Genomic DNA, 15337 nt, shown 5'->3' with positions numbered 1-15337 from the left:
CAGAAGAACGAACGGTGGTTCGAAGGCACCTTGCCCCATTTGGGCGAGTTCCATTTCAAGCAAGCCTATATCGCGTCTCTCCTACTACCCTCAGATTCCTGGTGGAGTCTTGCAGGTCCCTCCTGGCCGTCGCTGGCCGTCGCGCAGGGGCCAAGGCTGGAAACTAGATTACACGCTTGTTTTTCTACAATTCACTATACTTTCCTGCCAACAGAAAACAAGTGCGCATCTAATATCACTTCTATCAAAATAATACTAATTTTACGCAGCTTTAATTTTTTCTTTTATTTTTACTCCTTGAACACTGGTATCGAGATTACACACTCGGTCTACCGGAGCGAGCGTAGTGTGCTCCCCGAACTCACTTCATTGGAAGTGTGCTCTTCGGGCAGGGCTGGGGATTGAGCTCAGGATCACTGGGTTCTCCAGCGCGAGTTTTCTCTCCACGTACTCCGATCTGGTGGGCACTAGCCCACTCGGCCACCAATACCCCTTAATAAGGACACGTTGATAAAATTAGACGTTTACAATTCTCTGTAATGCCGAATTGGAGCGCAGCTCTTGGGGAAGAGGGAGGAAGGGTACGAAGGGGAGGGCATGCCAGCTGCTCCCCCTCCGTAACCTCCCATCTTTTTCTCCTGTTCCCACCCCACTTAGCGTAAAAATTTCGCTAAATTTCCCGCTAAATTTAGCCGGGAAAATTTTCCGCTGAATTGACGTGTGACGTGGGTAAAATTTTCCTCTAAATTTAGCGGAAAAATTTTCCGTCAAACTTAGGAAAAATTTTAAGCGCAAAATTTAGCGGGAAAATTTTACTCTGCTGACATCACACGTGACGACACACGTGACGTCACGTGTGACGCCGACGCCGCTCAACTCAGAAACGAGTGCCTAGGAGCTCTGCTCTAAAACTACGTTACATTAATTAAGATGAAGAACGAAGCATATCCAATTTTGGCGTTCTGCTTCGTTCCACGGAAGTCTACGAGGAGGCCCTGACACTGCCTAATCAGATCATAATTATCGTGTTGTCTCTAGTAGTTACATGCTGAAACAAAAGTAGGCTCTATCATTCTCTGCTAACCAAGATAGCCATGAATGACTGACTTTGTCGTCTTCTTTTATCAATTCACCGTTGCGGTAATTTTGATTCAGATCAGCCTAAACTCCAAGTCCACCCCACTATTTTTTTTTTTTTGCAATGCCACTTTTCTACATGTTGTCCCTTTCACGAATTTCTTTTTCTTTATCAAACAAACTTAATCGACGCTTTTGGTTTCTGTGTTGTTATGTTTTACTGTTGAAACACTCCTATTGATGCCACGCACTCGATCGAGCGGAGTGAGTTCGTCAAACTCACTCCAAGCCAAGTGTGTTCCTCAGGAAGGAGCCGTGTGACACACTACAGAAATGACACTAAGGGCGAAGTGCACTCGCTTGTAGTGACACTAAACTAGCCCGTCTGACAGGGGTATAAATTTTGGGAAAATAGCCAATCACTTTGCCAACTGAAAGGCGCTAGAGCTCAAGGTGTTTTATACCACCTGAAGGTAGAGACAAGAATACAGCAGATCCCCGAACGGTCACCACTCATCGAGGTCTTTTCTGAGTTACTCGTCTACAGTTTGCGTTGCTACAGCCGTAGCAATCTTCCAACGCTGCATGGAAGAGCTGCTCGTCGAACTTGACGGTGTTTTGTCGTTCCTCGACGATATTGTGATCGGCGATAGAAACAGTTAAGAACATAAAGCCCGGCTCCGTGCCGTGCTCAAAATAATCAATGACGACGGTCTTCGCCTGAAAAAGAGAAGGTGCCAGTTCGGAGTGTCTTAACTTTTAAGTGACCTTCGTGGGGTACAAAGTAGAGAAGGGAGGCGTACATCCTACGGAGGACAAGCTTCTGGCCATTAAGACTGCTCCCGAACCGCAAGAGAAACAGCAATTGCAGTCCTTCCTTGGCCTCATAAATTTCTATGGACGGCTTCTGAAAGGGGCCGCTCACGTTTTGGAACCTCTCCATCGGTTGCTGGACAAATGTACCGCATAGAAGTCAGGCCATGGGGCAGAAAAGAAGCGGCAGCCTTCCAACAAGCCAAAAATTTCTTACAGTCGTCCGCGGTTCTGGCAGATTATAATATCAACCTTCCCTTGGTGCTGGTCTGTGCTTCTTTATATAGGTTAGGATTTGTCACGAGCAACGCTTCACCGTCTAGCCAAGAATCTTCAGTGGCATTCGGGTCAAGGACAAGGACACTAGTAGAACGGACCTACTCATAGACGGGTTGTGGGGCGTTGGCTGTCAGCCGGGGTAAACAAGTTCCATCAATTTCTGTACACGGCATTTAAAGATTTTTAGAGACTACAAGCCCCTTCTGGGGTTGCTACATCACAGCAAACCGAACCCACAGGTCTTGTCACCACGTCTATTGCGCTGGGATTTGTTGTTGGTGCAGTACGACTACGAGCTCATTTACCGACCTGGCAGACAGATGGGAAACGCTGACATTTTCAGCCGCCTTCCCCAGCAGCTTCAGGACTTCGAGGTACCTTCCCTTCATGATGTTCTGCTCATCAAGTCAACCCCTGAGGTGCCTGTCGACGTAAAAGAGAAAGCTTCCCTAACAAAGAAGGATCGTGTTCTCGCCATCATACCGCGTCTGATCCTGCATGAGTGGCCATCTGAGAAACCTAAGATGTCAAGCCTTACTAGAATCGCCGTTATGAACTGTCCGCTTACAACAGCTGGATCTCGTGGGGCGGTCGTGTTATCGTGCCACCGCCTCTTCGAGAAGAAGTGCTGAACCTATTCCACAGCGGTCACCCTAGCGTTGTGAGGATGGAGGGTTTTCAAAGGACTATGTATGGTGGCCGGGGCTTGACACTTGACCAAGACATAGAGCACCGAGTGCGCTGCTGCGCTCGGTGCCAGGAGTCCCAAAATGCGCCAGCCCGCGCCCCCATCTACCCATGGGACTTCACAACAAGACTATGGTTTAGGCTTTCCGTCGACTTCGCGGGCCCCTTCCAGGGGTAGTTTTTCTTTGTCGTAGCAGATTCACACTCTAGGTCGTTGTAAGTTATGCGAGTCAAGTCCATGTCAGTTTCGACAGTGATCGCTGTTCGCTACACATGAATTGCTAGATGTTTCGGTTTTAGATAACGGTACTGCTTTTTACTTCGGGGGATTTTAAGTAGTTTTTCTGTAGGAGCGGCATCCGCCAGGTTCTTGCGGCACCCTACCACCACTCCTCAAATCGGCAAGCCGAAAGGATGGTTCAGGAGAAAAAGAAATCACTGAGGAAAATCATTCGGGGCGAATGGTTAGCTCGTCTTGCCAGATTTCTTTTTTCATCATCCTTCCCATCATCCTTCCCAGTACTTCTACTGGAAAGAGCTCCGCAGAGCTTCTTTTTGGACGACAGATTCGGTCGACCCCAGATCGCCTACATCCAGATCAGCGATCGGCAGTAACCCGGCGCCAGGGGGAAACCTTTGTGGCCAGCAATCAGCAAGCTGCTCGCCAATTTGAACGCGGAAGTCCAGTTTTCGCAATTAATTTTAGCACGAGCGGAAACCGTTGGTTACCGGGTGTGATCTCCTGCCGTTTGGGCCCGCTTTCGTATCAGGTGCCACTCGAAGACGGTCGTGTGTGGCGGCAACACATCGATCATATCCGAACGCGGCATTGCAGCTTGCCAAGTGCCATTCCAAGACAGAGTTGCGCAGTGCAGATCCCGGATTCATTTCCGGCAACGTCAAGCCCGGATGTAGACCCGCTGTCGGGCAAGCAGCTGCACGCATTACTGACCAAGGAACCGAGCAACACCAGGCGGGTCAATCCACGATTTCATATCGACCTCACAGCTTCCAATTCCTGGTGTTGCTACATCAAGACTACCCCAACAGGAACGTCGTCGTTCGCGGGATCTTCGATGCTCCATGTAGGGGGAGGGGGGGGGGGGGGGGGGGGGAGGCGTGTGGTGCACTGGCCTGTGATGGCATACCGGCCGCAAGGGAGCACGCAAGCGCCGGCTGCTGCGCGGTCAGAAACCGCCCTCCGCGTGCCTCGCATTAGGAACATGGCAGCTCAACCTAGAGTATACGTATGTGTGCCAATAGACGCTTTGCAGCAGCTGTGCATGGGCGCCGCCATAACTGACCTTCAGTTTTTGTTTCCTCCTGCTGAATTTTCTTCACTTCATCATTACCATAGCAGGCCAGGTTATAGCCATCTTAAATTCTATTGCGTCCTTCTACCTAGCATTGGCCTTTCTGGAGGCTCGTCAACACCCGTTTCAGTGGCTCGGTATTTCCATAAGACAATCATAATCATAATCATAATCATCTTTATTTGCTCAGGAGAGCCGCGGCACCGCAGAAAGGCAACAGCCCGTACCAAGGAGGCCCGCGGTGCCGCGTCTAGTGAAGAGGATTATGTGATGATGTAATATACAATATGAAAGTTCTGATGATTAGGATATGTGTGTTAGGCCTAACAGCATTCTTCGCGGTTGTGGTCTTCGCGGTGCTGCCGTTGGCTGCTTACTTCTAGCAGGCCGGTCTCAAGCACCTGGAGTGGGCTCCTCGCTTGTCCGACTTGCATAGTAGCCAGCCGAATTACCGGCGGCGCAGGGTCAACAATGGCTGCTGTAATCTGGCGCGTGTGTAAAGCGTCTATAAACCCTTGCCTCACCGTGTTTGACTTGCTGGATGCCTTGAATGGAAAATATTACTCTTTGTCTTAACTCTAGGCATTTGCGAGATGGAGTATGCACCGTTCCATTATTTACAAATCCACAGCCCAGCACGCGAATGTTTCTAACTTCCGGCTGTAAAAACATACACATAACACAATTACGTGAACGTTCGTCGTTAGCAAAGCGATCAAATCATGAGCCATACGCAAGTGCACCAAAAAGGCGCCGGCCAGAAGCCCTTTGTTTTGTAAAGGTCTGTAGTGAAACTGATTGATTAAATTCCAGTCTGAACCTCGAATGACAAGTGAAAACCGATACATGAACGACTCGCACGACATATCGCGATTCCACCTTTTTGACCAATCGGCGGTCGGCCCGACCTCTTTAAAGCATCACGTCACGCTTCCGACGTCACTCGAAAACGCGTGGCATTTCGCTGGTCCGCGCGGGCCCGTGCAGGCGCTTTTAATTTGATCTTTCTTGTTCTTTTTCGTTAACACAAAAACGATGAACACAGTCTACGCTTCTTCGTTATCTTGCAGCCTGATGTCCGAGCGTATTTCTGCACTAATAAGGGAGAGCGTACGTCCGGCTGTAGTCCAACCGTGGTATCATAAAGGATGCACATGACGTCGAACGTAATTTACATTTTAACTTCTTCATTATACTGAATAAACATTTATTCTGAACACTGTGCAGGGAACGCATTCTGAAGATAAACAACCTGCCTTCAAGATTTCTTGAGAAACTTCACTTCCCTCTACCCCCCCCCCCCCCCCACACACACACACACATCATCATCATCTAAAAAATAAATGATGAACACGATTACAATTAAAAAAAAAATAAAACTTCTTAAATTTATAGAAAAAAATACGTAGCAACGACGACGACGCACGACGACGCACACGTCAACCAACGTGATTCACGAGAACACTACCTGCTCGAGCTCAAGGAGATTGAGCCAATCGAGCTATTGTACACGATAGAACACGGCTCGCAACGACCCGGCGAACGCTGACCAAAGCTCAGGCGTGGACGAGCAGCAAAAACGAAAGAAGATTAGCCGCTCTTTTTCACCCACCGTTGACATCGTGGACGATCCAAACTCCCTCGATCGGAGGTCAGGCAAGAAGGTAAATCCCGTCGAAAATAGCAAGCTACACAAGGGGATGGCGCCAGTCAACGAACCTAAACTAGCCACCAAGCCGAAGTCCATCAAAGAGGCCAAACGTGTCGCTGGCGCTGTCTCAAAGGAAGCATCCCCAGACGTTGACAAGCACCAAGCTGATTCGGGCCCATCAAAATCCGCAATTCGTCAAGTCTCAGCTGCTGTCTCGAATGATGCTTCGCCGGCCATTCCTCAAGAGCGCTTGCCTATCAATCACAAGGGTCCGGTCTCGCAAACGAAAACTTCCGAGAAAAAAGACTTTGTGAGGCCCGAGGTGAATGAGGTCACCGGCGTCCAACTTGAAGGTTCGTGGCACCCAGGGGGCCGCCCTATGACGGGCATAGACTTGACAACGATTTACGGCAATGGCTTCTTGCAGTACACGGCACTGCTGATCGCCACGATCGGCACGTTTGCCCTCCTTTGCCACAACTTGCTGCTGAACGTCGTTGCCCCCAGCGTGGTCCACTGGTGCAAGCAGCCTCCAGAGTACTTCAACATGACGGCCGAGGAGTGGCGCAACATCAGCACGCCTCAGGGCGTCAACGGTCCCTGGGATCAGTGCTTTCACTACGAGCCACCGCTGTCCGTGGCCTCATCTAACAGAACGCAGGTACCTTGCCGAGACTGGGACTACGAGCCTGGTAGCGGCCGCTCCATCACCAGCGAGTGGAACTTGGTCTGTGAGCGGCGCTGGCTGCTCACGCTCGCATCAGTAGTGTACATGAGCAGCGCCATGGCATCGGTACCTATCGTGGGCAAGTTGTCGGATGGCGTCGGCCGCCGACCGATTATCTGCGTCTCCGTCGCAGCCCTGGTAGTCTTCGGAATGGCCGTTTGCTTCGCGCGCACCTTGTACACCTTCCTGGTGCTGCGTGTCGTCGTGGCCGCATCGGTGGGAGCCGTCCGACTGACCAGCTTCGTGCTGCTCTATGAGCTGTCCACTCCAAAGTACCAATGTCTCTATTGCGTGTTAGCAATCGGAGGTGGCCTCATCACAGCACCGCTTTATCTGGGGCTAGTAGGTTTCTTCGAGACCAACTGGATCCTCGCGCAGGTGGTGACGATGCTTCCAACGTCGCTGCTTGCATCCGCTTTCTACGTCACAGCCGAGTCGCCACGCTGGCTCATCAGCAAGACAAGGTACGAGGACGCGGAACGGTCCATTCTCTGGGCGGCTAAGATGAACAGGAAAGGCGTGAAGCAGACCATGATGCAGTGGCGACCGATGCGGGAGGCCCTGCGCCAGGTGGACATTGAAGTGTCCACCCATGTCAAGTCGGGCCTGAGTGGCATTCTGAGCTCGCCCATCATGCTCCGTCGTAGCGCCATCCTGTGTTACTGCTGGCTTGTCTCTGTACTTGCCTACTACGCACGCTTCCGGGTACATAAAACGGAATACCTCTGGCTGCTTGCAGTGACCATAGCCCTAAAGATTCCTAGCTTCTTTCTGATGTACCGGTTCTTGACGACGCTGGGCCGTAGATCTACTGTGTGCGGCGCATTTGCGGGGTTCTCCCTCAATTTCGGGTGTGCCGTCCTGCTCACGGAGTTCAATTTGTTCCCATGGTTAGTGGAAATGATGCACTGGGTGTGCAACGTCTTTGTGGACATGACCATCACCTTGTTATTCACGTTTACTGTCGAGCTGTTTCCGACCGAGGTTCGTAGCATTGGTCTATGCGCCGGCTACTTTTTCGGTAGGATCGGTAGTATATTAGAGCCTCTGATGTTTGAGCTCAGCCATACCGAGAGCCTTCTGGCTATATCTATACTGGGCGTGTTCGCCGCCCTGCTTGTACTTTTCTTACCGGAGACCATGTCCTGCATCATCGTGGATACCATCAAGGATATGGATGCAGCGAAGCTCCAAGAGAAGTTAGATCGGCTAGACGAGCTCCTGAAGAGCTCCGCTAAAGCCGTCGTCAATCAGGTCAAGAATCAAAGAAAAACTCAAGGCAAGGCACACACCAGCGGGCGTCGCTTAAAGAACTACATAAACCGTAGGTTTACCCTCGACACAGGTTATAAAATTCGTGAAGGGAAACTCGTGCGTAATGAGAATTTGGGTCGTCCAATCTGACATCTGTACGACGCTTGCGAAAATGTGAACTTTTTTTTTTACACCTTTTACAGAGATTTGAGGTGGCCGACTCTAATGCAGTTATAAATCCTGCCTTGGTAATGAGCAAGAAATGCAACGATATCACTGTTTACGTTGATATTTCCACAACGTGTTGATTTCACCTCGAATAAAAAATTTTGCTGTTTTGTACATACCTTGTTTTCTGGGTGTCCCTTCTGAACCGTTTTACATTGCGCTATGGGAGAGCATACAGGGCTATAGGGAGAATTCACTGGACGCCATATTTGTGGGTGCTGTATAGAGCGCATGCTCATAACGAGCTCACTTCAATAGGCTGCTAAGACCGGCACTCTTGATGGTGCGGGGTGCACGTTGCACCCCGCACCGTTGGACCTAGTCAGGTGATTCGTTTTCGCCTTTTGTCCCAACCTCCCTGACAGTTGTGTCAAAAATAAAATAAACAAACAAACAAACAAACAAACAAACAAACAAACAAAAGAACTGTGGAAGCTCGCCGTCAGCACGCGCTCAGCATTCGCGCACACAGCTATGTCCGCCAGTGAATACTCCCTATTGGGCAGGAGAATAAACAGTCATGTCTTTAGCGGCGGGGACAACAAGCAATATTTTATTCTTTGTCTTTGATCCGAGAAATCGAAGATGACGATTCGAAGGCCGTTCCTCGTGCAACAAAAGCACTGGTAAGAGCGAAGCGCTCGTGCCCAGACCGTGGTAGGCGAAGTTCAATTTCTTTATTATGTTGTGTTAGTAAACACTGGGCTGTGAGGACCATAGCGAGGACAACAAGCTCGATAAAGCGCCCCCTATAGTTCAATCTCCTGCCCAATACTTCGTATCATACTAAATATACAACGTTGTCAAAGCTGCTGGCGCGAGCATGCGGCTTGATCTCGTTGATCGATTGCACGTGTTATCGCGCAAACGAAACCATAGATGAAGTCACGCTATCGCGCCAGTAGCTTTGACAGCGTTGTATGTTAAGTAGGTAACAGAGGATATACTCCGTTTCGTACTTAATATACAGAGGCTCTCGAGGGCCGGGTTCAAATAAAAACCTCGGCGAGCATAAGTGCCCTGCCAGTGTCCCTTTAAATCCTTTTCTTTCCTTCTGCATGATTCGTTTCGTTCACCTTAAATTTTTAACCAAGTTCCTTGCCTTTTGCATTTTTGTAACTATCGACCACCGGGCAATACGGGACATCGCAAGAATCCCCTTTGGAGAAGGAAACAACAACAGGCACAGCAATGCCCAGAAGCTTCAGATATTTGTTGCCAACTGCCTAAAGCTTTATCTGAAACCACAGGAAACGGCGCTTCGCGTCCTCTGGAAATGCTCAAACAGGCCGCGATGGAGCAGAATAACGCAATGGCCTGAGCGTCCCGTCTCCGTCTCTAAAGCTCAGGAGAGAGACGGATTTTCGAATCGTGACAATCGCCAGTTAGGCCTCGCTGCACTAAACATCAAGATGGCGGCGTTTACAATAACATCGGGGGATGGACTGCCGGTACTCTAGGCGTCTCTCCTTTGCTGGCTTTGTGCACGGGGTTACCTAACATTCTGTGGAAACAAAGAGAAAGCTCGTATGGAACTCAAGATCCATGGTAAGAATAAAGTCCGGCTTCTTGCAGAGCATTACTGATTAACTCATTTATGTGGTCAATTAAGATATACGCATGGGAGAAAGCTTTCGATTAGCCCGCCTTTATTTTATCAAAACGTACACGTTTTGGACGCCAAAAACAGTTTCTTCCCCCGACAACTGAATATTGCGCAAGGACTATTTTCTGTAGCGAAAGAATAACACGCAAAACGTTTTGTTTTATATTTATGTGACGACGAGCACAATCTACAGCTGAGAGACTCGTAGCCCATTGAGGCAGACCAAGTTCTAGGCTTTATAAACATACAGACAACCCCAAGATAGAGTCACTGAATGGCGCGCTAACACACATCAGCTTGGAGCACCTGGAGCGAAAGCTTGTGCTGCGCTGAACCCAGAAATCCTGGGTTCAATCCCCGCCCCTGTCTGTTTTGATCTGGATGAGCATCGTACCAACGTGCGATTGTATATCACTACTGCGTGTGCACGTTAAAGACCCATGTTAGCGGTTGTACCACGCTGGCTAAATTGCTTATCTATAGCTGAGACACCAGACGCCCACCAAGGCAGACTAACTTCCGGCTGTATAAACATACACAACAATTTGCTTTTGCCCCTCCCCTGCCTCAGGCTAGCAGTTGAACTGCACTGGCTAAATTTCTTATCTACAGTGTGGGTAACAATGTCGCAGAGCTGCTGTAAAAACCAACTACTGACCAATAACGTTTACTAAATAGGAACACAGTTGACTGAATAGGAACACATAGAAACACAGTATTCAGTGACAATATGCAGAGCGGTATACTCTGTTTCACCTGATGTACCGCAGGAAAGGCTACAAGCGCGAGCTCCTTGCTCTAGGGCACATCTCGGCGGCACAAGCTCTCGTGACTTAAGAGCGGCTGCCAACGCTAGGATCTCGCGCGTCTAGCCTTCGCTTCGGTACAACATAAGATGAAACAAAGTGTAGAGGGGCACATAGTGGGACATCTCCTTATTCACAGGAAAAACTTCGGGGCCGCAAATAATAAGTGCTCCGCTGAGAACGTTTCTACAGGCCAACGCATATAAAGTATTATTAAATGCCATTTGCTCGTTCCAGTGAAAAACAGAAAGTGGTGATGCCAACAAAACGACGACGCAAGCAGCCACCAGCAAGACTCACGAGGATGCGATGTCACGCTTGAGCTCGAGCACGTCGAGCTTGTGAACGCGACAGGACACTGCTCGCATAGATCCGCCGAACACCGATCAGCGCTAGTCATGGAGGAGAAGAAAATACCAAGGAAGAGTCGGCACTCAACGCGCACCATCGGCACCGTGGACGAGTCAAGGCCCGGCGATCAGAAGCCAGCCAGGGAGGCCAATCCCATGCCTGTCGACGATAGCAGGCTGACCAAGAGAACTACGTCAGCCGAAGGGCCGGCCACTGAGGCTGGTCCAGTGGAAGATGCTAAGTCCATCGTAGAGACTGTTTCAGACGAAGTGTCGCTGAGCGTTAAGCAACCTCCAGCTAATCCCCAGGACCCGTCTAAACCCACCGAGCCTCAACTCACAGAGGCAGCACCACTGCCCAGTCCTCAAGAAGGCTTGTCTATTGATGACAAGTACCCCATGGTCCCACCTCAGAAAAATATAGAGAAAAAAAGTGATATTGAAATGCCTAAAGTGAATAAGGCCACCGGTGTTCAACTGACGGCTGCATGGCAAACGTACAAGGAGCACGAACAGCCGGGCTTTGACTTGACAGCGACCTTCGGCAACGGCTGCTTGCAGTACTCGGCACTGTTTATTGCCGTGATGGCTCAGTTTGCTCTCATCACCCACAACTTGCTACCGAACATCATAGCCCCGAGCGTTGACCACTGGTGCAAACAGCCTCAAGAGTTCTTCAACATAACGGCCGAGGAGTGGCGCAACATTAGCGCCCCCCTTGATGTCAATGGGGTCTGGGATCACTGCTTCCGCTACAATCCCCCGTTGTCTGTCGCATCATCAAACCGAACTCTGGTACCTTGCCAAGAATGGGACTTTGACCCAAGCAGCGGCAACTCCATCATCAGGGAGTGGAACCTGATCTGTGATCGGCGATGGCTGCTCAAGTTTGCTTCAGTAGCGTACTTCACCAGCGCTTTGGCAGCCACTCCAATCGTGGGGTACTTTTCGGACGAGGTAGGCCGTCGGCCGGTCATCTGCATCTCTGTCACTGTCCTGCTGGTATCCGGAACGACCATCTGCATCGTGAATACCTTCGTACCCTTCGTGGTGCTGCGTGCCTCTGTGGCCGCCTCAGTGAATGCCGTCCGAATAACCAGCTTCGTGCTGCTGTACGAGCTCTGCGCTCCGAAGTACCAGATACGGTACTGCATGTTAGCGCTCAGCTGCAGCCTCATGACAGCACAGCCTTTTCTTGGCGCACTAGGCCTCATCGGGAGCAACTGGATTCTCGCACAGGCTCTGATAATGCTTCCCACATCGCTGCTCGCTTGCGCCTTCTACGTCAGCGCCGAGTCGCCACGCTGGCTCGTCAGCAAGGCCAAGTACGAAGACGTGGAGCGGGCCATACTCTGGGCGGCCCAGATGAACAGGAAAAGCGTGAAGCAGACTAAAAGGCAGTGGCGCACCATCTGGGAAGCCCTGCGACAGGTCGACGCTGCATTGTCCGCCCGAGGCAAGTCGGGCCTGAGCGGCATCCTGAACTCGCCCATCCTCTTCCGTCGCAGCGTCATCCTGTTCTTCTGCTGGTTTGTTGCCATCGTCGCATACTATGCGCGCTTCAAGGCACACAAAGCGGACTCAATCTGGCTGCTTTTGACCAGCGTAATCCTCAAGGTTCCCAGCTTCCTCCTGGCGTACTGGTCCTTTACGAGGGTGAGTCGTAGACGAACCTTGTGTGCTGTGTTCGTGGGGTTCTCCGTCATTTCCGGATTTGGCGTCCTGTTCGTGGAGCTGGAGCTTTTCCCGGTGTTGGTAGATGTGATGTACCGGGTGTGCGATGTCCTCATAGACGTTATCATTACCCTGTTATTCACGTACAATCTAGAGTTGTTCCCGACCGAGGTTCGGAGCACCGGTCTATACGCTGCGTACTTTTTCGGAAGGCTTGGCAGCTTGGCAGCACCTGTCCTCTTTGATGTTGCCCGGACGGCGACCCTTTGTGCCGTTAGTATTGGCGGCGTTCTCGCTGCCCTGACGGTGCTCTTTCTTCCGGAGACCAAGTCCTGCGCCATAGTGGACACCATCATGGACTTGGATGAAGCGAAGCACCAGGAGAAGATGGTTCGTCTCGACCAAATCTTGAAGAGCTCCGCTCAAGCCACTCCCATGCAGCCCAGAAAACACCCAAAAACATCTTTCCCCAAGCGATGTGAGCGAAGTAAGCGAACCTTCAAGACTGACATCCCTCTACACAGTCCATGAAATTCACGTGGGAACAAGGTTTGCGCATCGTACTTCGTTTCACTTTATGTCTAACCACAGCCTACGGTGCGATCCCAGAACGCCGATCAGGTGGCACCAGAAGTGCAGCGTCACGGCGCTAATCGTCCTTATGTGTGTGCTATTAGTGCTATCAGGAGGAGTAAATGCGCCGCCATCCTTTGCCTATTTTTTTGTTTGATTGGTTCAGTTGATGATGCGAACCTCACAACTACAACGAGCTTCGTGACGATTCACTTTTGGCGCTGCTTGAACTCATGGCTTCGTCGGATTGTGTCGTCCGCTGTGGTACGACTTCAAGCGAAACAAAGTATGCGTTCTTTTATCACTTGTTTGTGCGGGGCCCGCGAGAACTCTCACTGGCTTGCCGTACAACTCTTCTTTTCCTTAAATTTGGAGTATTCGACCCCTAATGACTAATGGCTAATAATTTCTGAAATATATTGCATCACAGTTTATGTTGATACCTCACACCGTTCTTGTTTTAAATCGCATAATCGATTTGGTTGTACTGTGTCTTTCCTTCATGGTATCATTTCTGGTTTGTTGTTGACGCGACACTCTTCGCAAAAAAAGCTTTCACGCTTTTTTTTTTTGTGCAAAAACCGAGCATATTGGTTGAGTTTTCGGCGTAAAAAACACTAGTTCTTACATGTAAATTAGATTAATTGCGTATTATAGGTGTTGACAGGTTAATGGTTGTTGTCGTCCTTGAGGTTAAATTTTGGGTTAGAGTTCTATTTTTCGCTTCATGTCTATTCTTAACCAGGCAGAGGGCTGCCGAACGTTTACCTTCAATCTGAGTCGTTTGTACATACTCAAGGAGGGAATAGGTGAAGGATCAGTGTGATAATGAAAAAATGGAACAATAACGGAAGGTAACTACGAACTAGATTTTTGTTTATGTAAACATTTTGCCTCGAGACTGAAATTCCCCAACATCGTAAGCGTTTGGATGCTGCGATTTAATCGTAGAATCGTGGATGGTTGCGTATGAAGCGTCGTGTAGAGCCAAGAAAAGTTGCTTCAAACGAAATATAGTTCTCCATACAGACAGGAAGGTCCAGCATCCGGACAAACATGCTGCCCGACGCACACAACTAGTCGAACGGATAGACCGCGAGACACCGAGAACGGGTACCACATATTACTACAGAGATGCCAGTCACAGTCCCAGCAGAAGCATAACGGCTGGGATAGGACCTGGCTATCAGCATATTAATGAACACCGCAGTGTCCCCTACCCATCCGCCACGGAGACTCTAGCGGTTCTTGAAGCCATCACTCGACCTCACCATCCTACTCACCACATTTACATCCGAACAGATAGCCAGGAAACATGCCGCAGGTTCCGCGAAGGTGCGCTACCCGGACATATCCACAGCCTTTTGCAACGTCACCTTGACACCCATCCTTCCCTCCATGCTACCCTGCAATGAATCCCCGGACATCAAGGCGCAGAGGAACACAACCGAGCTCATAGCTCACCTGCGTAACGAATTTTCCGGGTAGGTGGCCAACCACAACTCAGCGCCAAAGCTTGGCGTATAAATAGAGAAAACTTTTTCTCTCTCTCAAAAGCACTATGAATGCATAGAATATATATATATATACTTTCAAATGAAAGTGGAACTCCCGACTTCAAAGTGCGTTCCCCAAATTTGGTCTCGGTGAAATTAAGCCATTTCAAGGAACACGTGCTCGCGTACTTAGCTTTCCTAGCGCCATACACAATTTGTGAGTTCGAGTATAATAGTTCACCAACCTCTAACAAAAAATGGTACGTTGTCGTTATGTGAAAACGCGCTATCGTTTTCGAGACGTCATCCAGTCATTTCTCTGAGTGAACTAATAGCCGATACAAATAGGTTCCGTATAAGCGGATTGTGTTAAATAGTTCGTCAGCGAGAACAAAATGGAGCAACTGCTCTGTGGGCACTCGACTCTATCCAATATTCGCCACCATTTCTTAAAGCAACTGATGCACCCCGGTTGCCCCTGAAGCAACGCATAAAAAAAAACCAAAAAAAGAAAACACTGTATAGTGCAGCGGTCTCGAACCGATTTGAGTGCAGGGGCCAGATGCCCCCTTCAGCCCACCCCCGAAATATCGAGGGCCAACGTACCCTTCAGCCCACCTCCGAAATATCGAGGGCCAACGTACCCTTCAGCCCACCCCCGAAATATCGAGGGCCAACGTACCCTTCAGCCCACCCCCGATATATTGAGGGCCGACGTATACGGCAGGGTGGAAAGGTGCATTTATTTTAAACAAAAAATAATAAAATAATAATAAAAAAAGCATTGTTGGTGTCTCACGATG

General features: G+C 49.7%; 2 protein-coding genes across 2 annotated transcripts; both read left to right on the top strand.

Moving 5' to 3' along the window:
• The first annotated feature begins 5869 nt into the window (after window positions 1-5869).
• LOC8030712 (solute carrier family 22 member 13-like) lies at window positions 5870-7951 on the top strand. Its single transcript, XM_002402582.4, has one exon. It carries the CDS (start codon window positions 5870-5872, stop codon window positions 7949-7951), a length of 2082 nt encoding a protein of 693 aa, XP_002402626.4.
• A 2888-nt stretch (window positions 7952-10839) lies between these two features.
• LOC8030713 (solute carrier family 22 member 7-like) lies at window positions 10840-12996 on the top strand. Its single transcript, XM_029974263.3, has one exon. The coding sequence runs from the start codon at window positions 10840-10842 to the stop codon at window positions 12994-12996; it is 2157 nt and encodes a 718-aa protein (XP_029830123.3).
• The last annotated feature ends 2341 nt before the right edge of the window (window positions 12997-15337 follow it).

This window comes from Ixodes scapularis, unplaced genomic scaffold, assembly GCF_016920785.2.
Source record: "Ixodes scapularis isolate PalLabHiFi unplaced genomic scaffold, ASM1692078v2 PGA_scaffold10__122_contigs__length_95168666, whole genome shotgun sequence".
In the NCBI taxonomy this organism is placed as follows: Eukaryota; Metazoa; Arthropoda; class Arachnida; order Ixodida; family Ixodidae; genus Ixodes; species Ixodes scapularis.
The sequence above is the reverse complement of the archived record's forward strand: the minus strand, read 5'-3'. Positions and strand labels throughout refer to the sequence as shown.